Source organism: Pseudorca crassidens, chromosome 16, assembly GCF_039906515.1.
Source record: "Pseudorca crassidens isolate mPseCra1 chromosome 16, mPseCra1.hap1, whole genome shotgun sequence".
In the NCBI taxonomy this organism is placed as follows: domain Eukaryota; kingdom Metazoa; phylum Chordata; class Mammalia; order Artiodactyla; family Delphinidae; genus Pseudorca; species Pseudorca crassidens.
In genome coordinates, this window is record NC_090311.1 from 15,994,958 (window position 1) to 16,018,085 (window position 23,128).

Here is a 23,128-nt window from a genome sequence, read left to right on the forward strand (position 1 = left end):
AAAGTCATTTTAAACCCAGTAATAAAGTTGATACTTTTTTTTTTTTTTTTTGTGGTACGCGAGCCTCCCAATGCCGTGGCCTCTCCCGTTGCGGAGCACAGGCTCCGGACGTGCAGGCTCAGTGGCCATGGCTCACGGGCCCAGCCGCTCCGCGGCATGTGGGATCTTCCCGGACCGGGGCACGAACCCGCGTCCCCTGCATCGGCAGGCGGATTTCCAACCACTGCGCCACCAGGGAAGCCCAAGTTGATACTTTTTGTAATTTGGCTACTGATGCTTAACAGATATTGCATTAGCAAAATACTTACCATGCAAGGTTTACTGGTAAACTTGTTGGGTGTTTGAATAACTAAATGTCACACACCAGAAACTTTAATATTAGTTGTCTCAGCTCCTGTTGTGAGTCAAATGTATTTCCTGAGTTTTTACTGTTCTCTTTTACTGTTACTGTTCTCATAGGATGTGATTTGGTCATGGGCAACTTGTATGAATAAGGAGGGTTGAAATGGACGAGCAGAGATCTTCTGTATTTATATATAAATCTAGGCAATAATATTCTCTTAGGTATGCCAGTTCTTCTAGGTGCTATTTTCAAATGGCTGTGGATTTTCTTCTTCTTCTTCTTTTTTTTTTTGTAAGTTGTACTGTCTGGACATGAAAGAAGAAATTGCAAGGGAGGCCAGCCAAGGTTATGGTGGGAGAGGCCAGAGTGATTTGAAAATTCAGATCTGAATGTACTAGCTGTGTGACTTTGGGCAGGTTACTTAACCTCTCTGAGTCTGTTTCTTCATCTAAGGGATAATTCTGTCTACCGTATAGGTTTATTATTAAGAGCTCAGTGTGATAGACTTTGTCAGTCTTCTGGCTGACTTTATTCTTAAGAAAAGCAGTTTTCCTCTTTTGGTTTATATTCTTTCTCTTTTACTGGCTTATTATGAATAGCATTTTGTATTATTTATTTAACTGTAATTCTATCTTCATTGTTCAAGTTTCAGTAGAAAACTGCCCATCATATAATCTCTTAATCCTGGTTTCTGAATTTAGAGTTCATTGCATTTTTGCTTTACTTTACACCAAAGTACCTTCAGAACAATGGTAAGGCAAAAGAAGGCACCTTTATTCCCAGGTTTTAAAAATTAAGCCTTATTTCTAAGTAAGCAACTCCTGAACCACGTTTGGGATTCAGAGTTAGGATTGTTCTGGAGATGTTGGATGGGGTCCCAACAACCAGTTCTGAATGGAAAGGACAGGGATTTTCAGAGCCATGGGCTGGAAGAGGGTGGGGGGGTTCTTCACCCAGGCCCAGCACCATTTAGTCATCAAATGTGTGAACTCCCTTTCAGGTCTGTGCGCCTAACTCGTGCCTAACAGGTACCTACCCAGGTACTTACGAGGTGCAGGGATGCCTACAGTGAACTCCGATGCTTGCACTGTAGAGATCTGGTTTGAGATTTGAGACAGACACAATTTTAGCATTTAGGAGACTTGAAAACACTTAGAAAGTAACTTGTCCAGAGAAACTTAACACGGTGCAAATAGCCCTCACTATGAGTGAATGGAAAATCACTGTGGTGGGAAGGGGAAGAGCTGACTGAGGGATGACTAATTCTAAGATGTCACTGGATACAAGAAGTATCCTCAATTCAGTAGTGCCGTGCTTGAGGGAGGGAGTAAAGGAAACACTACTACATTACATGCAAACAGAGTGGCAGCATGCATTCTTGTTTTATGATTTCAAGGAATATATGCAAATTGAAATAGAAATTTGCCCATTTGTCTCCCCTATTGTATTGCTTAGCATGGCCCTGGCAGAGAGTAGACGCTTACTACATTGTAAAAGGACCACTGATGTGTAGCCGGCACTCGGGAAATACTTGCTGAACAGTTAGCGTGGGTAGACAGGGCCAGGGCGGGGGTGAGATGGGGCAGGGCGCACTGCTGGGCCGAAGTGCTGACCGTGCCCTAGGGGGCTCTTAAAGCCTGGTTTGAGGGTCAAGGGGATAGTAGTTCAGATAGAGTGTGGGTGTTGCGTTAGAGAACTTGGCTGTGGCAGAGAAAAAGTGGCTAAAGACAGTTCCAGGGAGTCTGAGGCTGGGGGCCACTGTGTTGGAGATGTTGGCACACAGAGATAAGGAGCAGAGAGGTCCCTATGAGATCGGCCAGGGAGGGAAAGGGAGATTTGAAGAGAGAGCCAAATGCAAACTTAAAATGTTCTGCCAAACGGAAATGCTCTGGAAGAGTCAGAAATTGTACATCAGCAGTTTCTTTTGACAAATTTTGTCAAAACAAAAACAATGATCCAACTCAAAGCTCTGTGATACCTTTACGTTGTTTATATAACAGGGCTTCAAGGGTTTAATTTAGAATATTTCTGTGATGAATGTCTGGCCCTTGTTCATGTAAACAAAGAACAGCCTGGACCGAGGAACCAAATCTTTTCCATCCGGGTCACAGCAGCTGTTTTTCTGTGGAGAGAACTTCTCTCTTCTTGCCCCTCTCACTTTGGTGAATCGCAACCAATACATTTAGAATCTTCTGGGGCCTTCTCTGCCACTCCCATGCAACTCTCATTAAAGAATGACCCTTGTGCTTTCCTTTACTCTCTAGGATACAAAACTACTTGAATTTATGTTTAGAAAGCCTAGGGCAGATGTAGGAAATTTAGCTTTCTACAAACTGACCGTATGACCTTGGCAAAGTCCCTTTCTCTCTCTGAACCTTGTTTTGTTTCTATCCGAGGGATAACTTTTTTCTTGCTTTCAAAATGCTCCGAGTCTATGATAGACATTTTATTTTATTTATTTATTTTTTTGCGGTACGCGGGCCTCTCACTGTTGTGGCCTCTCCCGTTGGGGAGCACAGGCTCCGGACGCACAGGCTCAGCGGCCATGGCTCACGGGCCCAGCCGCTCTGCGACATGTGGGATCTTCCCTGACCGGGGCACGAACCCGTGTCCCCTGCATCAGCAGGCGGACTCTCAACCACTGTGCCACCAGGGAAGCCCCATGAGGTCTTTTTTAAAAATTGGAAAATTAAAAGTCAATTTCAAGGCAGAAGAAGGAAAAAGGTCCTGAGAATCCCTACATAGGTCCACAGTTTTCTCGCTTCAATTCCCAAATCCCCAAACTTGGAAAGCCAGGAGTTTTTTGGTAAGGTTGGAACAAATTAATGTGAAGGCATCTGAAATGATGTGAGGGGATATATAATCTATCAAGCCCACTTAGCTTGAATGTTTGTGTATTTTGCTAAAGAAATGTTCATTAGTTTTATTCCTGGGTGTTTCCCCAGACCTTATGCACCATGTTCCTTTTCTAGAATTTAAAACGTACAGACTTTCAAAACAACTCTTCCTTTGTGGGTTTCAGATAAGAGATCATGGGCCTACAGTAGTGTTTTTGAGACCTTTTGATTGTGACCATGGTAAGGAATGTATTTTACGTTGTATGCCAGGACATACATCTAAAAACAAAAGTTTTATGAAAGATTACACTCCTTTACTAGATGCTATGCATCCTGATATTTCCTACTACATTTTTTTTTTGGTTTTTTTTTTTTGCGGTACGCGGGGCTCTCACTCTCGTGGCCTCTCCCGTTGCGAGCACAGGCTCCGGACGCGCAGGCTTAGCGGCCATGGCTCACGGGCCCAGCCGCTCCGCGGCACGTGCGATCTTCCCAGACCGGGGCATGAACCTTTGTCCCCTGCATCGGAAGGCGGACTCTCAACCACTGCACCACCAGGGAAGTCCTCCCACTACATTTTTTTTCGAGCTGCTGGTAACTCACTGAGTTGACAGCATAGCCCACTGAAGAGTCATGTCCAGTTTGAAAAGCACTGCTGTGGGCCCTGTCCTGGGGACCGTGGAGAGCAGCACAAGGGCATGGACACCGGTCAGAAAAGAGAGGAGCTGGGTTCCTGGCTGGGAAGCAACCCCCCGCCACCTATCCCTAGGCCTGATGCTTCTTGTGGTTTAAACAGACCATCACAGCCATGCCCTCAGTGTTTGTGGGCCATCGTCAGCTGTTTTTCTGGTGGTTTGGGCACCATATTTGTCATCCAAGAAAATTACCTGGCTTTGTGCTTGGATCTTTCAAAGGGAGCGGGAAATTAAGATTACTCTTGGGCCATTTTATAGCTTTGGGAAATTGAGGTATGCCTCGTAAAGGGGGTGGTTTACATGAAGCCACCATTTGTTCAAACTTCACTTACACGTGAATAAGGACTTTCTGGTCATTGGTGACTAAAACCCAGCTTATGTGAAAAAGGTTCATGTAGTTGGCAAGTTCAGAGGTAGCTTCAGGCACGGCTGGACCTAGGAACTCTAGCAATGTGGGTAGGGCTCTGTCTCTTTCTCTAGTTCTCAGCTTTCCTCCCCTCTGAGCACTGGCTTCATCTTCAGACTGGGAAGGTGGCGTGGAGGATGGAGAGTCGACTGCAGCTCCAAGTATATATCCTCGTGGTTTATAATCTGAAGACAGGAAAGGCCTCTTTCTCCCAAAGCCAGTAGAGCAAATCCTAGGGGAGATTCTGGTCTTGCTTGAACCCATCGCTGGGGCCTAAAGAATGGCCGGTCCTCAGCTACATCCCCACCTCCCATGGCTCAGGTGGGGCCCGCCAGATCTGAACTGTATGGAACATGTCCTCCCATTCCCAAAAGAAGGGGAAAAGAATGCTAAGTATACCAAAATAATTAATTTCCATTCATTATCGATTCCTAATTCCTGCAGCGCTGCTAAAGGGACCGATTCCAAGTTGATGAGGTTCACATAACGGGAGCATATGCAGCTCTCTGCCTGATTATCAGTTCTCGTCCCTTAGAGATGTTCTATCAGCAGAGGCAGGGCTGGTCTAGCTAAAGAGCTGTCTGTTCAGAACTGCTGGCTTGATTAAAGTTGCTGCTTTGTGTAGACTTTTGCTTCTCCAGTCCTCCTAGTATTAAGGAGCATTTTAGGCAGACCCTTTCTTGTGCTCTCCCACAACTGAACAACCCCAGCCCCTCCCATTTCTGTTCCATCCTATGGGTCTGGGGAGTCAGGTTTGGAGGTTTGGGGATGGCATGCTCTCTCCCAGCTCTTTTGCTCCCTGAGCCAAGAGTTGCAGCTGCCACCATTGTTTCTCCCATCAGCCTGCCTTGGAGGGCTTGGCTGTCTTGAAATCTGTCAACTCTGCCTGGAATAAGTGAAGGTCTTCTTTCAGGTCCTTCCGTATCCCCAATGCCATGCCCTGCTCTGCTTCTCCCCTCTGGGCCTTTGGAATTTCCCTTTCAGTTTTCCTTCTGCTGGTATTCCTAAGGCTGGCAGGAGTTTATCTTCGCTGCCCTTTGCCCATATATCTCTGCCCTCATCCCAGGCCTTGGTGACATTTTATCTCAGGCTTCTCAAGGTGCTTTTTTTCCTGGATCTTTCCCCACACTTTGCTTTCATTAGAATGTTTTTTAATTCTACTCTCTAGAGTAATAAGCAAATCCTTACCACTGTAAAGTAGACTCAAATTAATGGAGTAAATTCTAGGCATGCGGCCAGAAGGCCCTGTTGATTCTGAGCTCTGGTGTTTACATTGTGGCCCTCCTTTGGCCTCAGGTCTCCCCTCTGTGAAATGGGGATGATAATGTCTACCCCACAAGATGAATTGAAATTGTGTATGCAGACTGCCCGGCCCAGATTCCAGGCTCAAAAAATGTGCTGTGGTAGCTGACTCTCCATTTGCAAGCAAGGGAGAACCCAGCTCAATCTGGCTTAATCAAAAAATGGGACGTCCTGGGCTTCCCTGGTGGCGCAGTGGTTGAGAGTCTGCCTGCCGATGCAGGGGACACGGGTTCGTGCCCCGGTCCGGGAAGATCCCACATGCCGCGGAGCGGCTGGGCCCGTGAGCCATGGCTGCTGAGCCTGCGCGTCCGGAGCCTGTGCTCCACAACGGGAGAGGCCACAACAGTGAGAGGCCCGCGTACCGCAAAAAAAAAAAAAAAAAAGGGAAGTCCTGGCCGCACAAAACTGAGCGGTATAGGAGAAGGCTCGTTTGAGTCGGGGTTTGAAAGGTCAGAGTCTCCAGGCTCTGTTTTCTTTCCTTGGGAGGCTGTGCTCGGAGATGGCCAAGGTGGCCCCGGGCTGACATTCCAGCAGCTCGGAGACCAAGAGGTAGTTCTAGGAAGAGTCCCGCGGCTGCCGCTCATTGGCTTGGCTCTCATCATGAGGCCATCCCTAAGCCAATCACTGTGGCTAAGGGAATGAAACACTCTGGCTAACTCCAGGGTCATGTAGCTGCCATGGAGTCGGGGGTGGGGCTTCTAGTCCCGCCCAAGCTGCAAATACAGCTGGGTAAAAGGGTTTCCCAAAGAGAAATTGGGTACAAACAAGAAGGGCAAGTAGATGCTGGGGAAGGGGGAAAAACAGCAGATAGGATCCACTGCACACGCTCATGGGTTGTCCCTTCTGAGGCAACGTTTTTAATGGGGTTGTGCTCTTTGCCCATAGGAATGTTGCCTGGGTTGCTGTCAAGGCAGGTAGGGAGGGTGGTGCTGCAGGGTCAGGGGTTAGATGGGCAGAGGGTGGAAAAGAAGCACAGGACCTGGTAGCCACTTCTCAATTCACAGCCTGCCATTGACTCTTGTTCTGCACATGCGTATCTGGTATGGAGACCTGGGCTGGGGAGCTACAGGAAGCTTGGAAAACCTGCACTTATTTATTTTCAACATTATGTGTTTCTAGGAAGGTGGTTCCTCAGAGGGGCTTAACCGGAATTCCACCCCAGTTACCTCTGCTGCCGTTCTGCCAGGACACAGTGTAGTAGTCCTGCAAAAACCAGACAGGGATATCTCCAATCACTTTTTTGAAACTGTTCTACTAAAATTGCAATGTATATGTGTGTGGGAGTGTGTGTTTATGGAGGGTCTTCCGTATCCATCTTATAGGAGAGATCTAGCTTTTATTTAGCAGCTAACATTTACCTTAGTATATGCACTTTATGGGATTATTTTGTGATCTTTACACCAGTCTTATGAAGTTGGTACTGTTATTAACCCCATTTTACAAACGAGGAAACTGAAGCACAGAGAAGTGAATTCAGCTCTCTAAGGCCACACGGCCTGTATGTGGTAAAGCCAAGGGTGAGCCACGATTTGGAACTAAGATTTAAGCAAAGGAAATTTGTTTTTTAAAAAATTTATTTATGTATTTATTTAGGCTGTATTGAGTCTTCGTTGTTGTGTGCGGGCTTTCTCTAGTTGCAGCGAGCAGGAGCTACTCTTCATTGCAGTATGCGGGCTTCTCAATCCGGTGGCTTCTCTTGTTGTGGAGCACAGGCTCTAGGCGCGCGGGCTTCAGTAGTTGCAGCGCGTGGGCTCAGTAGTTGTGGCTCGTGGGCTCTAGAGCTCAGGCTCAGTAGTTGTGGCGCACGGGCTTAGTTGCTCCGCGGCATGTGGGATCTTTCTCGACCAGGGATTGAACCCGTGTCCCCTGCATTGGCAGGCGGATTCTCAACCACTGTGCCACCAGGGAAGTCCCTAAGCAATGGGAATTTATGAATCTGGTACAGGTGGGAAGGGCATGAACGACACTGCTTTCTCTGGACCAGGAACCCAGGGCAAAAGGTACACAACCACCACCCCCAACGTACCCAGGACATTCCAGCAGTTCAGAGGGAGTGTGAGGGCAGGGGCGAGAAATTCCAGGTTCCAGCAGCCACCAGGGTCCAGGCCAGACAAGGAGGCTGGGGGGCTAGGAGGCCTTTGTCCTCTAGCCCAGCTTCCTTGGAGCCCCAAGGAAGGGCTCTTGCCTGTGTGGGCCAGGAGGGCATTGAATCAGGCTGGGGGTAGCCTCCTGCCGCTGACTCCGAGGTCAAGGGGGTCGTGGTTTCAGATTGCCAGGGCTGATTTTGACCTCTTTCGCGTTGGAGGCCTGAACAGGATGAAGAGGCCCCACTGGCACATCAGCCCAATGGTGGGTCATTACTTTTGCCAACTGCTGGAAAGAAACAGGAAATCTGAACAGTACAGTGATTATTTTTTCTTTCCATACATTTTTAGTTTGTGTCCTTTTTGTCTAATACAAATAGCAAGTGAATAAGGACAAACCTAAATTTGCAGCCAAAACCGAAAGCATACCAGCCCCTCAGCAGTGTCTTCTCTTCATGGAATAACTCACTGCTCTTTTGTGTTGAGGAAAAGGGGAGGGTGTAAAGCAGGAATGAAAATTTCCCAGAACCCCTCCACCGAGAGATAACCACTGTTATTTTCCAGCCTTCTTTTTTTTTTTTCTGTTAGACACAGTACTTCCCAAACTTCCAAAGTGAACTTGAGTGACCCCTGACAGCCTCTTGTTCAGAGACTGAAATGGTTCGTGCCAGCTGCTGTGGGACTTGCCATGCGGGGAGCCACCCAGCTGAACCTCTGCGCCTCCCACCCGCATAACTGAGTCTGAATGAAGCCACTCTTCTGGCAGATTGCATTTAAGGAATGTCCTAACTGAGCCCGGGGACAAAGGCCCCCTGGGCCCCAAAGCCTCTTTGTCTGGCCTGGACCCTGGTGGCTGCTAGAACCTGGGGTGCCTCGCTCCGGCCCTCCTGCGCCCCTTGAACTGCTGGAGTGCCCTGGGGGTCGAGCTCCTTTGGCCCTAGGTTCCTGGTCTCCAGGGGAACGGCCACCTCCATGCCCCTCCCACCTGCACCCTTGAGTAAGTTCTCCCACTAGAGTGCTGCCCAGGTGTGAGATATGTCTGCTGCTGGGGGCTGTCTCTGGATGGTCCTTCCAGAGCTGTTAGCTGTGGGGACCTGAACTGTGGTCTGTCGCCCCTGGCCTGTCTTGTAATCCTTTTATTACAAGACAATTCAGGAGGAGCCTTCCTTAGGGGGTGTGTGTGTGTGTGTGTGTGTGTGTGTGTGTGTGTGTGTGTGGAAGCCTTATGCTCAGTAGATGTTTTCCAAGCACTGACTTTAGAGCAAAGCACTGTTTAAGCACAGTGGGGGAAACTAAACCGGAAGATGTGGTCCCTATCTACACAGAGCCTTCAACTTCACTAGGGACCAAGGACTTGCGTTCATGGGACAAATAGAAAATAAAGATGGGAGAATCACCAAGTAATAGTCCCTGTGCTGTTGGACTGGATGGACAGGTGGTGCTTCTGGGCAGGCTGAGGCAGAGAGGAAGTGGCCCTTGGCAGGCGCCTGGCCTCTCTTCCTCGCTGTGCTTGGTTTGATGTCTTTGGTGGTTACTATGTGAAATTTCTGAGGGGCCCTATCTGAGCGGCTCTGGTTCCAGTTGGCTTCATAGCTGGGGTTGGAATTCTGCTCTTGGGGAGGTTTGTTCCATCTGAGAGGTCACCAGTGAGCAACTCGAGTTGTTTTTCCAGTAGTGCAAGCCACAGCAAAGCATCTGTCCCATCTCTTCAAGCCCGCACAGATGATCTGGGAATGCAGAGGGCGGCCTCTTCTTGGGGATGTGTTTTAAGTGATGAGACTCCAAGATAGGTGAGAAAAAGCAGATCTTGCAAAAATGATGACAAACTGACCTTGAAGGTCAGACTCAGCAGGGAGAAGCGCAGTCACAGCGCTGGTAAATGGAGCACAGCCCTCTCCCCCTCGCCATTTCTTGGAGATGGAAATAAAGAAAAACTCCTGGAGTATTTATCCTGGAGAAAGTTATTTACGTTTCTGGCTCAGTCTCCTGAGGTCCAGGCAGGCGGGATCAATGACAGCCCACCGGAGGAGTAGCCTGCAAACCTTTTGGGTGCGGATTACCAGTGATAAGAGTTCCCACTTGTTTAAGCAGGACAGGGAACCGAGTTCAGTGATGTGTAAACACAGAGACATCTTGGTTCTTGCCTTCCACACCCTCACTGTCCAGAAGGGAAAAGATGTTAGGAGGAAAAAAAAGGTATTTTCAAATGTATCTGACTTGATATGACAAGCATGAACCTAGAAAGTTCTCCATGTGAAATCAGAACTGCGTTATATAGCAGCACTATGGAAATTTGTTTTTTAAGGACTCATAAGTAATTTTATAAAGTAAAGACTTTTCATGAAGCAATCATCACACCTTTATCTCTGTGGTTCATCACCTTGGCTGCATAGTAGAATCACCTGGGAAGCTTTGAAAACTCCTGAGGACCAGACCACACCCAGAGCAATTACAGCAGGAGCTCTGGGGGTGGACCCAGGCATCAGGAATTTTTTTTAAGTCCCCAGTTGATTCCAATATGCAGCCTTTGCCGAGAAGCACCGCTTTATCTTTTGTATGCATGGCCCTGAGTGGTCTTCCATTCGGTGTCCTGAAAGCAGGAGTGCCCTTGAAAGTCAGCAGGAGGGTGCCTTCAGAAGCATGAGAAACTGGGGTGAGGACACAGGAACCTGCTGTGTCTGTGCAGAAGCACCCAGCAGAGATCTCTTAATATATGGAGACATATGGGCTTCCTCCAGCCGTAGGATGGAATACTACACAGCAATCAAAAGGAACAAACTTCTCATACATGTAACAACAATGGATGAATCTCAGATGCCTTATGTTCGGTAAAAGGAGCCAGACTCCAGAGGTTCTGCAGGGTGCCGGGGCCTGGGAGTGGAGAAGGGGTCACCTGCAGAAGGGCACAAAGGAACTTTTTGGGTGATGGAATTGTTCTGTATCTTGATTGTGGTGGTAGTTGCCACAGCTGAGTGTGTTGGTCAGAACACTAGATTTTTATACAGTAAAAACAGAGGATGTTGCTGTATGTAAGTTATAGCCCAATTAAAAATTATTTTTGTTTAAAAAAACCCACTTCCTCATTAATGATGAAGGGACAAACAGAATGTGGTATATCCATACAAGGGAACATTATTCAGCCGTAAGAAGGAACGAAATACCATCCATGCTACAGCATGGATGAACCTTGAAATCATGATGCATCGTGAAAGACGCCAGGCTCAAAAGGCTACATATTATATGATTCCATTTACATGAAATATTCAGAATTGGCAAACCTACAGAGTCAGAAAGCAGATTTGTGGTTGCCACAAATCTGGGGGAGGAAAGAATGGAGAGCGACAACCTAGTGAGTTTATGTTTCAGGTGATGAAAAAGTTCTGGAACTAGGTAGTGGTGGTGATGGTTGCATGGCATTGTAACACTGAGTTGTAAGCTTTAAAGTGGCTAAAGTGGTAAATTAATGTAAAGTTATGTGTGTATTACCGCCATAAAAAAGAAAGGAAGAAACCCACTTCCTATCAACCTGCCTGGCACATACCCGTCGGTACATCGGGTACTTGGTAAAGGCTGACTTGGCATTTGGCACTTTTAGAGAAAGGGGGATTGGGCCTCCTAAAAGTGGGGGGAGGTCTCCTTTTAGGTGGAGTAAAGGGGCATGTTTTCCAAAAGCTCACTGAGAACTTGACGGTTCTCTGTGACCAGGATGAGTCTACTGGCATTTTCTGCTCCTCATTGCAACCCACCTGATGCTGTTGCTTGTCACAGAAACTTTCACCAGCTTCATAACTTTGGTTGGTGCCCAGCAGTCGGGTTCACGCAAATAATATGCCCTGTGGCTCAATGTTCGGAACCCCGTCGGGGCAGGGAGGGGGATGCATGTCTTTATACTTAAAAGAACAGGTCTGCTCAGTTTCACGTTTGGAAGGAAAATCACCCTCAATCATGGGTCTTCAGCAAACGCAGCTGAATAAATAAAACTGTGTGTGTAAAACAGCAGGGGAATCACGAGAAGCAGCTTTTTTGGCATGTTGGGAAGACGTTTATGGTTGGGAACCTAGTGACCAAAAAGCAGGACTGCCTCAGGATGAGAAAAACTGGGGGAGGAGGTCATCTGGAGGCAGAGCTTCGCCGGGGCCGAGGGCGATGAATCGAGCCGTTGACCCGTCCGGCTCTGCGTGGGCCTTGCACGTCCTGAACAAGAATCGTATTGATGATTTGTCAGCCCGTGAGCAGACAGCTCTGAACTTTAACAGAGCCAGGATGGAAAGCCTGCACAAGGGCCTACAGTTTCCACGATGAACAGCACACTTATTTTTCCCTCCCTCCGCTGGAGGTTGAGGAAGAGACCAAAATGAGCAATGTGGGGGTGATGGGGGAAGGGAATAGGGACGAGTGCGTTCCAGAGCCTCGGTGAAATGGCCGCATTCCTCCCAGGGATGGCCCGTCCCTCCGAGCTCTAAGGGCTTTAAAATGTCACCAGGGTTGGCGCAAGTTGGGGCCATGCTTTTATTATTCCCAAGAGCCTGAGCTCTCGGTTTCCCCTGCTTTTCCAAAGTTCGCTTCGCGCCCCTTGGCTTTGATGAAAGGCCTACGTGAATACCTGCTTGCGCTAACTGAAATCCATCCAGAGAGGAGTTTCGTTTTTCCAGAAAAAGACAGTAGCTGCTTCCCTTTATGCCTTTTCGGCATAAAGTTTTCACAGGAACGCTCTCCTTTGGGCTAGCGGGGGAACCTGTGGCTGGACCCCAGGGGGTATGATGGCAGGAGCGTCACTGACCTCTGATGTGCTTAGCGCCTTGTCAGAGGCCCAAACCTACGAAGGCTGACCCTTGTCCAGAAAGGGCTCAGGCCTAGCCCAGAATACAGACCTGGCACAGACTGAGACAACTGAGAACAACTGACTTGGACAGTGAGGAATCTAGGGAAGAGCTGGCAGGAGAGCTGAGTGTCCTCGGTCGTGGGTGCGGCTCTGTGGGGTCGGGGCCTGGACGGAGCTTCAAGGATGATGTGGATCCAGAGACGAAGGGAAGTGACCTCTGGGTTTCGTGACTCCCTCTGCTTCCCGGTCCTGCGTTTCTTCAACCCTGGTGCATACCCTTCACCTGACTCAGCTGTTTTAGGGGAAAAGGAGGGTATCTGCTTCCTCAGCACTCCCCCTCTTCCCATCTTTCCCATCGGCCTAGCCCATCAGTTCCCCAGCAGCAGGGACCACAGAGGCCCAGTTAACTGCAGTGTCCTCAGGCCTGTGTGTCTAATGGTATTCTGCAGCTCTCAGCCACCCGTGGGCATCTTCTCTTACAGTCTCCACATCTAATGGCCCATGGCTGCTACCTGTCACATGTCTCAAGTCCAACCCCTCCATCCCATCCCCTGCTACCTTGGGAAGCAGAGGCCATGATCCAGGTCAACCTCTCTGACTTCCCCAGCGCGGTCAGCAGACAGCAAGTACTTGGACTTGTTCACAGTTGGACTTGAACCCCAGTGCCGCTGTTAACGGCAGATGTGACAGAGTTAGGTTGTAATCCAGGCTCAAGAGCCCATTCCCCCCACTGTGCACTTGCAGAGTGCCTGGGAGACTTGGAGGTGGTGGGGTGCAGCACCCTGCATGGCCCCAGCCGCTGTGATTGGGTGACACCCTCATCTTCCTCAGCTGAGCTAATGCAGTCATCTCACTGGCCTCCCTGCCTCCCCGTCCTGTCCCCTGGTCCCCTTCCACCGTCCTCCCCACAGCTGGCAGAGCTAGCCTGCTTGAAGAGCAGCATAGCATGGCCTCCTCCACTGCACTGCCCAGAAGCCCTGCAGGATGAGGCACGAACTCCCTAGCAAAGTGAATAAAGCCCTTATGATCTGCCCACAGGATCTAAGTCTGCAGTTCTGGCCGCAGAGCCCACTTTCTCTCCTTCAAGGCCCACCCACCCTGCCCCCATGCTCTGGGTGCCCTGATACACAGAGCTACTCGTGGTTTCTCAGACACCCCATGTGCTTTCAGCATCTGAGTCTTCTTCTGAGCATCATTCCCTTTTCCTGAAATGCCTCTGCCTCTTCCTGGTGAGCTCCTATTCATCCGCAATGGCCAGCTTATAAATTCCTCTCCCTGATAACCCCAAAGTTTGTCTCTTTCCTCGGTACATTCCTGATCCTTGGAAATGTCCCTGGATCACTTCTATCCTGTGTATTCACTGGTGCCCTATTTCCAGGCATGGGGCTCCTGGAAGTGCAAGGGACCCCATCAGGGTCACCTTTGTCTCCCCAGAGCCAGGCACTGATGCTTTTCATCCTTTGGCTTGGTATGTATCTGCTCACATAAAAATAAACAAGGCTGTTTTCCAGGAATCAGGCAGCTTTTGGGAATAGCTGAGGATGTGGAAACAAGAGACACTTAAAGTTCTCGTGTTTTTTCTTTGTTTGTTAGCAGGAGTAGCAGCAGTAATAGCTCAGTGGAGTTCAGAAGGTCAGGAAAAATGCAGCTTGAGATCCTAGTTGTTTTGCAAGGCCCTTTCACTTTCCTTATCCACTGTAGCTGAGTTCAAGCCTCAGAGTCATTTATCCTTTGTTTTTCCCCAGTTTGACTTTTTTTTTTTTCTAGTGTCTTGTTTTAATTCACTTGTTTCTTTTTTTTAAAATTTTATTTATTTATTTTTGGCTGCGTTGGGTCTTCGTTGCTGTGTGCAGGCTTTTCTCTAGTTGTGGCGTGCGGGGGCTACTCTTCGTTGCGGTGCACGGGCTTCTTATTGCGGTGGCTTCTCATGTTGCGGAGCACAGGCTCTAGGCGCATGGGCTTCAGTAGTTGTGGCACACGGGCTCAGTAGTTGTGGCTCGCAGGCTCTAGAGCACAGGCTCAGTAGTTGTGGCACACAGGCTTAGTTGCTCTGTGGCATGTGGGATCTTCCCGGACCAGGGCTCAAACCCGTGTCCCCTGCATTGGCAGGCGGATTCTTAACCACTGCGCCACCAGGGAAGTCCCCCAGTTTGACTTCTTTAAGCTCATTTCTTTCAGCCTGTTGAGTTTCTGCAGCCAACTGGAAACTCATGAATAACTGTTCAAAATCAAACAAAACCAAACAAAAAACAACCTAAGGCCTTGCTCTACGAGGGCCTCTTCCCAGAAACCTTCCAGCCTTAAACCTATCGTCTGATATCAGCTGCGAGACTCTTGACTCTTTGGTGGTGCGCCCTGGTCTGTTAATCACTTCACCTGTGCTCGTCTTGTCCCGCCAACAAGCCTGCAAAAGGCAGGAGCCACGCCATCCAGGTCTCCTTTCCAGTTTCCCGGTAAGTTGAGGCTGAGGGCCCAGCTGAGTGCTGGGCACACGGAGAGGTCTCGCCGGATGCTGATTCGGTGGGCTCTGGGAGCTTTTGCTGGTGCTCTTTCAAATTTCATTGCGTTAAGAGTTTAATCAATTTTAAGTAAACAGGGCAGAAGCCACTGGCCTCTTGGAGATTCCCTGGGGTGTTCTTCTCAATACCCAAGGACGGGGCAGGAGACTCTGCTGTTGATCCATGGCTCTTTCCCAAGCAGAACTACCTGATGTGGCTTCTTTCTTGCCTCTCCTTGGCTATCCCTTAACCATCTGCTCATCTCTTCTCGGGCAGAGATGAGGGCGTCTTCCATCCTACCTCTAGGCACACGGGCCAACACGTACCACATGCAGCATTTGGGCCGCTGGCTATGTGAAGGTGTCTTTTACCTTCACTTGGCTTTTGACAAGCCGGAGGGGAAGTGACGCATAGACTTCTGTGGGACCCGCTTGATTCTTCATCCTTTACCAGGACACTGAAAGGGAGAGAGGCGGTTTCTCTGCTGTTTCTCCCTGCAGGGAGAGAGCGCTCTGACCTACGACAGGCGGCACCCACTCATCTGAGCCAGCTGGCTGTTTGACCTGACAGTCACATGCGCTGGTACTGTTATCACTGCTCTCTTCCGAAATAAGCATCCTCATCCCCCGTTCCCTTCCTCCAGCTCTCTCCCGGTCGGTAGCAATATTCATTCCAGGGAGTTTGGTTTTTCAGAATTGGAGTCAGAGGCTGCTACCCCACTGAGAGCCAAGGGGGTGTTTGAACAGAAATAGGGCACTGGGCTCTCCCTTAGAACCAGGGGAGTATAAGGGCTTCTATAATGAGGGGGTTAGGGGATAGTCAGGGGCTCTGGTTCAGTTCTGGGGCGCCAGGCCTTTGGGGGATGCTGGAAGAAGGCCCTACATGGAGGCATCAGGTGGGGTGTTGCCAAGAGCTCAGCCTTGGAGTCAGGCAGCAAACCCAGCTCTCTGTCATGGGCCATGTGGGCCGTTATGGGTCTTCTCTGGGCCACCAGGTCCACATCTGCAAAATAGGCATAATGTTGCTTACTTCCTAGAGTTCTTGTGAGCTAGTAGGTACCTAATAACTTTATTCATTCATTTATTCATTATTTCCATAAACATTCATTCAACGCCTGTAACAGCGTGAGGTGCCAAAGATGCAAGACAGGTGTGGTTCTGACTCACTGAGCTAACAGACTAGACCAGGATGAGAAAGACAAAAATACACGTTAAAAATGGGCAAATAAATAAAACTGTTATTTCATTCATTGTTGATATTGTTCATTTTAAAATCTTATTTAAAAAATACTGTGTATTCAAAAAATATTGTATATTCATATTGCTAGTAAGTTGTGATTAGGGCTATGAAAGCAGAAGATAGATGCTGAGTTAGAAAATGATAAGAAATATCTAGTATGGAGAAGGTGGTCAGGGAGGGCTGCTCGGAGGAGGTGACCTTCCTTTCCTTCCTCTCCCTTACATGGTAGGGTAGGGAATGTTACAGTGCAAGGTTTTGGTTTTTCTCTGAAGAGGAGCTTAGAGACGAATGCTACTGGTGGAGAATAAGAAATAACTAATGATGTCACAGGATGGGAGGAGACGATGATGACAAAGCTCTTTGTGTGGTTAGCATAGCATTTCACAAGCATCGCTGTGAAGAGCTTCACAGATTTTGTCTTTTACACCCACCTTGTGAGATGGGCAGGGCCCACACAGTCTTCTCCACTTTACAGATGAGGGAATGAGCTTGGAGAGATTGTGTAACCGCTCAGAGTTCCAGCAGCAGGCGGTGGAGGGCGGTCTGGGCGTCTTGGCTGCTGTCGGAAGGAGGGCCCTCAGTTGTGGCCCCTGGCATTACATTTAGACCCATGCTTCTCAGCGTTGGCTGCATATTGGAATCACCTGAGGAGGTTTAAGACCTAATAACTCCTGGGTCTCACTCCCAGAGATCCTGATATCATCAGTCTGGGTGCGGCTTAGACATTAGGAGTTTTAAAATCTCTCCAGGTGATTCCAATGCAGCCAGGGTTGGAAAGCATTGTTTAGACCCTCAAGGAGCTGCTGCCATTAATGAGCACGTTCTGGAGAGCCAGCTGGGCAGGGAGCGCCAAGGTGAGGACCCCAGCAGGGAATGCAGCATCCTGTTCTTAATAGAGATTTCGGTCATTAACAATAATAACAACAACAGTAATGGGGAAGGCCCTGCACCTAGACTGTTGCCCGCTGCACTGATGTTTCTGCAATGTACTTCCAGCTAGAAATTGGCCAGTGCTTCTATAACAGTGGCCCTTGAGAGAGGCGTATTTGACAACTAGATCCGAGGCACCACAGCCCTTAACCAGCTTGGGAGTGACGCTGGCCTAGTGGCAATTGAAGCGGCTCTGAAGTCACTGAAGAATCTCAGGGAAAGGCTTCGTTTGTCCAAGTGTGGCTTTGGATAGGTTGTCCATATTCCTGCGGGCACAGAGTAATCACTGTTTCATCTCCCTGAAGTGACTCTGTGTTTCCCCATCCTTGGGGAAAGGATTAACAACTGGGTCAACCACAGCATTTCTTTTGACGGTTGGGGGTCTGATCTGTGTTCAAGTTCCCCAGACCCTGAGCTGTTTTGATTGACCTTTATTAGGAAGAAAATCCTGTTTCCAGATTCTCACAGCCTGATAGACTTGACTGGACCACCTTGGCCACTGTCACTCCAGCAAATGGTAGCCCCGCAGCTTTGGCCGAGGTTGTCCATCTCGAAGCCAAGGGCCTGTTTGCCTCTCCCCAGCGATGCTGGCACTGGGAATTGCACCTATTGGCTGGGCCCCCCATGTGCTGCCTGGCCTCACCCTGGACCCCACCCCTCAAGACCGGAGGGTCCGTCGTGGGATGCTGTGGGATCGGAGGTGTGTCTGAGCTGGGCCTTTGGAGAGAAGACAGCTGCTATAAGGGATTCTTCTGTTTTCTGTCTCTAGCCCTGGAGCAGCTGCTGACAGAGCTGGATGACTTCCTCAGGATTCTTGACCAAGAGAACCTGAGCAGCACAGCTGTGGTGAAGAAGAGTGGCCTGGCCGAGCTCCTCCGGCTTTACACCAAAAGCAGCAGTGAGTGTGGCCGGGGCCTTAGTAAAGAGGTCCCCGTGGAAGCAGGACGATGGTTGTACGTGTGTTAGAGCTGCCATAATGACACCCCACAGACTGGGTTGAACAACAGAAACGCACTTTGTCACAGTTCTGGAGGCTAAAAATCAGGATTGGTTCCTTCTGAGGCCTCTCTCCTTGGCATGTCGATGGTCCCCTTCTCCCTGGGTCTTTACACCATCTTTCCTCTGTGTGAATGGCGGTGTCCAAATTTCCTCTTCCTATAAGGACACCATTCATACTGGATCAGGGCCCGCCCCAGTGGCCTCATTTAATGTTAATTATGTCTTTAAAGACACTTTCTCCAAATACAGTCACATTCTGAGGTATTCAGGGTTAGGACTTAATTCATGCATTTTGAGGGGGACATAGTTCAGCCCGTAACAATAGTGCAAGAGTGATGGGACGTGTACGGCAGCCCCAGGAGTTTCTGAACACTCAACACAGTAGCCCACGAAGAGCACTTTTCCTTATGGTTGAAAGTAGAGAAGGGATAATAAACTGGTATAATCATAGCTAATGCTTAATTGAGCACTTCCCGCCCGCACATGTATTGCTCGGGCTTCATCTTCAAGACACCCCTGTGGGGTTGCTGCTGTTATTACAGATGAGGAGACTCAGGCCTGGAGAGTGTAAATAACTTGCCCAGTGTCATACAGCCCAAGGGAAAACAGGAAAACATTGTTTTAAGACTTTGTAAATCACAGAACTGTGAGTTCATTGGTTTTCTATCTTCTTAATTGAGCTAGATTTTGTATCCAGTCAAGTACACAGATCTTCAGGAGTTGGTTCAGTGAGTTTGTTTATTTTTTTCGTTTTTTTTTTTTTTTTTTTTTTTTTTTGCGGTACGCGGGCCTCTCACTGTTGTGGCCTCTCCCATTGCGGAGCACAGGCTCCGGACGCGCAGGCCCAGTGGCCATGGCTCATGGGCCCAGCTGCTCCGTGGCATGTGGGATCTTCCCGGACTGGGGCACGAACCCGCGTCCCCTGCATCGGCAGGCGGACTCTCAACCACTTGCGCCACCAGGGAAGCCCAGTTCAGTGAGGTTTGACAGCTGTATGCACCTGTGCACCCACCACCCAAAATAAGACGTAGAACATCTCTATCATCCCAGAAAATTCACTCTTGCCCCTTCCCAGGGCAAGAATTCCTCCCTAGCCCCACCCCAAGGCAACCATTTTTCAGATTTCTACCACCATTGATTAGCGGTGCCCATTCTGGAGCTTCCTATGAATGGAATTGGGTGGTTTGTGCCTTGGGTCTGGCCTCCGTCACTCCATGCTGTGGACTGAATGGTGTTCCCTTCTGCGAATATACTGCAATCTGCTCGTCCATTCACTGCTGATGGACATTTGGGTTGTTTGCACATTTGCGCTAATATGAATAATAAGGCTGCTTTGAACAGCCTTGTACAAGTCTTCTTGTGGACATACGGTTTCATTTCTAGCACAGGTGTTTTTTTTTTAAAGAAACACCTTCTTGTGAAGTCATAACAGTTTAGTCGAGTTTATTTTTATATCGGATGTTTGAGAATTGAAAGTGATATTTTGGGGACAGTAAGGGACAGTAAGAGGACATCTAATCCATCTGTCTCACAGTAGGAATAGCCCAGATCCTTGCCAGGGAGGGAAGTGCACCTTCTTTGGCCATCACAGTCAGGGACTCCTCCCTGACATCCAGCCTGCGTCCACTGGGCTACATTTCAAAGTCCCTTTTCCTTTTTTTTTTTGTTCCCTGTGGAATTAGTTCCTATTGTCTGAAGATCAGAGAAGTCATGAAGCTGGAGCATGTTGCTATATGCCCGGCAGCCTTCTCTTCCGTCGGCATAATCTGGCTCCCCTAGCCTTTCATCAGAGGGGTTTTCCGGCAGCCCCTTCATTGCCTTTGAGCTCTACAGGCTCCTCCTAGCTTTGTAGTGAGCATCTGCTGACCTGCCTTGAGTGCTGGTCAGTAGCACATCAAAGGTGGGATGAGCAGATGGGAAATCCCCATTACAAAGCAGGTAAGTTACAGAGGGATGAATCACTCCACAGAAGGACTCATCGGTGGAATTCTTTACAGAGCACACTCCCAGGCCATTTAGATGTGCTCCAACCTGCGAATGTTTAATGATAAAGAACACCTTTGTTGGGAATTGAGAAACACCCCTGTGATGGCGTCTGACCTCTGCTTCTTGGTTCTCACCACTCCATCAGGGCTCCCGGTGTGGGGTCCCCTTTGTGGTCTAGTGTGGCTTCCTGTAGGGTGACCTCTGTTTCACCTTTGATGTGTGTATGTTCTGCTCTCATAAAGTCAGGCCTTCCCCACCCTTGCTCTCTGCAGTTTGTAGGGTTGCAGGAGCTGCTGAGAACAGGTCGGGGGCCCCCCAGTGTGAATTGCCCCCAGAGCACACCCAGACCACCGATAAAATGCGCATAGCCGTACCAAGGCCTTCGGCTGTCACTTCTGTTCTCCAGGTCAGTGCCCACGGATGAATAGCCACTGTTTTCGAACTTCCCCTCTGGTCCTCTTTGCACCCTCTCGGATGGCAGAGTGGTTATAACAGCAGCTCACACTTTCTGTGCTCTTACCATTTCCCAGCCCCGTGCTTAATGAATGAAATGACTTGGATTATGTCATCTAACCCCGTCCGAAGGCAGTGAGGGAGTTGCTGTCCCCATCTTACCAACAAGGGAACTGAGGTTTGGAAAGTTACTTTAGGCACATGGCCATGCGTGGCAGAGCCCAGGCTTGGGCCTGGGCCAGCAGACCTAACCATTACGCTCCCCTCCTCTCTCCACGGTCCAGATGAGTCTGTACCAGGTTAATTATGCTGCACGGGATAGAATCCAAAGCCCCTTAAATTGAACGCGTTGGTCGTTTTCTCTCAGCTTCCCATGCCTGCCTCACTGTGTATCTTCCAGAAAATTAACTCAGCCTGACGGGACTTACAGGTGGAGGCAGGATGATCATTTCAAGATAGGCTGTGGTCTCCACTGGCTGAGCTGTTGTTTACTTCAACACATTTGGGGCAGAGCGTGTGTGTGTGTGTGTGTGTGTGTGTGCGTGCGTGTGTGTGTGTGTGTGTGTGTGTGCGTGTGCGTGCACTTTTCAAATGGAATTTTCCATTTTCCGATCTTCAGTGTATTACTGAATTTTCCACTCTCTTTGCCTTTTGTCTAGGTGGTAAGGTCAAGACATGGATTGAGGTCTGTCTATTGGGGGCCCGATATTTTTTCCTGTCTTAACCTTGTGGGCCCCCCAGTACCCTGCTCAGAGACTCTGGGAACATTTCAGGGCTGCCCCTGTGATGGGAAATGCTTCAAACGTTCAGTCTATGCAGCTGTAGTAAGAGGGTCCGGGCCCCTCCTCCCTACCCCTTCCCACCACCCTCTTCAGAGAAGGGTCGTTCCCCCAGGATCCACACACTTGCTCAAAGCACCATGAGCTCTCCTTTCCACTGTACCTGTAGCTGCTGTCATTTCCCACATACCTGTGCGACTACCCAATCTGGGTCTGCCCCCTCTCCCTCTCCCTCCCCCGATCTGGTGAGTTCACAACGGCAGAGACAATGTCTGTTTTGTTCTCTGCTGTATCCCCAGCACCTAGTACAGTGCTGGTGCTCAGTGCACTTCTGAAAATGAATGAGACAATGATGGAAATTCTCCAACCCGAGGCTGCTGCCTCCCAGACCTGGGACAGCTCATCAGGCTTCTCTTTCCAGGGCCAAGTTCACAGGATTGCAGATGGTCCTGGGAGCCTCTTACCTACCAACTGGACGGTGTTGAGAATCAACACCTAGTCAAGCATGGCCTGCAGAGTGTCCAAGGAGGGAGACGCAGCCTGGTGACACGGCCAGTGCCAGCTTTCTCTGCAATTTACAGATCACCGTCTTGGGGGGGAAGCACCTGCTCAGAGTCTAACAGTTAAAACAATAACAACAATATCTTGCCTTTTCTTTTGTACGGGAGTGTGGGCTTAGTTAACAGTATGAAAAAAGAAAAGAATGTGAAATGAACATTAAACACTATTTACATTCCTTCACTTCCTTTTTTGATCTTTATCGGTGTCATCGGGATATTTTCATGTAGCTGTGGTTTGCCTCTGTACTCTGCTTTGCGTTATTTTTACATTTAGAATTGCTGCCTGTGCACATTTCCCTATGTTGACAGTTCTCATACTTTTTCTTTCTTTCTTTCTTTCTTTTTTTTGCTTTTCTGAAACATGATCCTTTAACTGTGATTTTTGGATATCTTTGTAAACAGCAGACATAGAGCTACTTTGTGATTTTTCACAGGTGGGTAGTGTCCATCCATGGATGAACAATAATATTCAACCAGCCCCCTATTCGTGGGCATTTAAGTTTTGTTCTTAAAAAAAAAAAACCTCATATAATATTGCAGTAAACACCCTCAAATAAAATTTTGTTTACATGCTGGAGTTTATCTTCAAGATAGATTTCTGGCAGCGGAAATGTTGGGTTACAGAATATGAACACTTAAAATTAAATTATCCTCCAAGATCACTTCCAAAATGGTTGTGCCGGTAATCCATTTACTCTTAAAGGTGACCTGCTGTTACCTATGTTGATGTGCCATGGTTTCTTTCACCATTTTCCTATTATTGAGCCTTTGAATTATTTCCCATGTTTTAGGCTTTTTTTTTTTTGCGGTATGCGGGCCTCTCACTATTGTGGCCTCTCCCGTCGCGGAGCACAGGCTCCGGACGCGCAGGCTCAGCGGCCATGGCTCACGGGCCCAGTCGCTCCGCAGCATGTGGGATCCTCCTGGACCGGGGCACGAACCCGTGTCCCCTGCATCGGCAGGCGGACTTTCAACCACTGCGCCACCAGGGAAGCCCTAGGCTGTGATTCTTAATCTTTGTTAGTTACAAGTTTACCTACTTTTTCAAATTTCCTAACGTTTGAGTTTTGTACGTTTGAAAATTTCAGTTAGGTAGAACTAGGCAATATTTCATCACAATTATTTTCCATACTATGCAGGCAAGAGAACTAAGGCACACAGGTTAGCTGTTTTGCTCAGAATTACTGTTAATGGC

At 48.7% G+C, this 23,128-nt stretch overlaps 1 protein-coding gene across 16 annotated transcripts in view; it reads left to right on the top strand.

Moving 5' to 3' along the window:
- AFAP1L2 (actin filament associated protein 1 like 2) overlaps nucleotides 1–23,128 on the top strand; it is a 123,676-nt gene that overhangs the window by 67,692 nt on the left and 32,856 nt on the right. For all 16 annotated transcript variants that reach the window (XM_067709310.1, XM_067709307.1, XM_067709308.1 and 13 more), the window contains one exon: nucleotides 17,926–18,054. In XM_067709310.1, coding sequence (XP_067565411.1) covers nucleotides 17,926–18,054 — 129 coding nt within the window. The remainder of the gene's footprint in view (nucleotides 1–17,925; nucleotides 18,055–23,128) is intronic.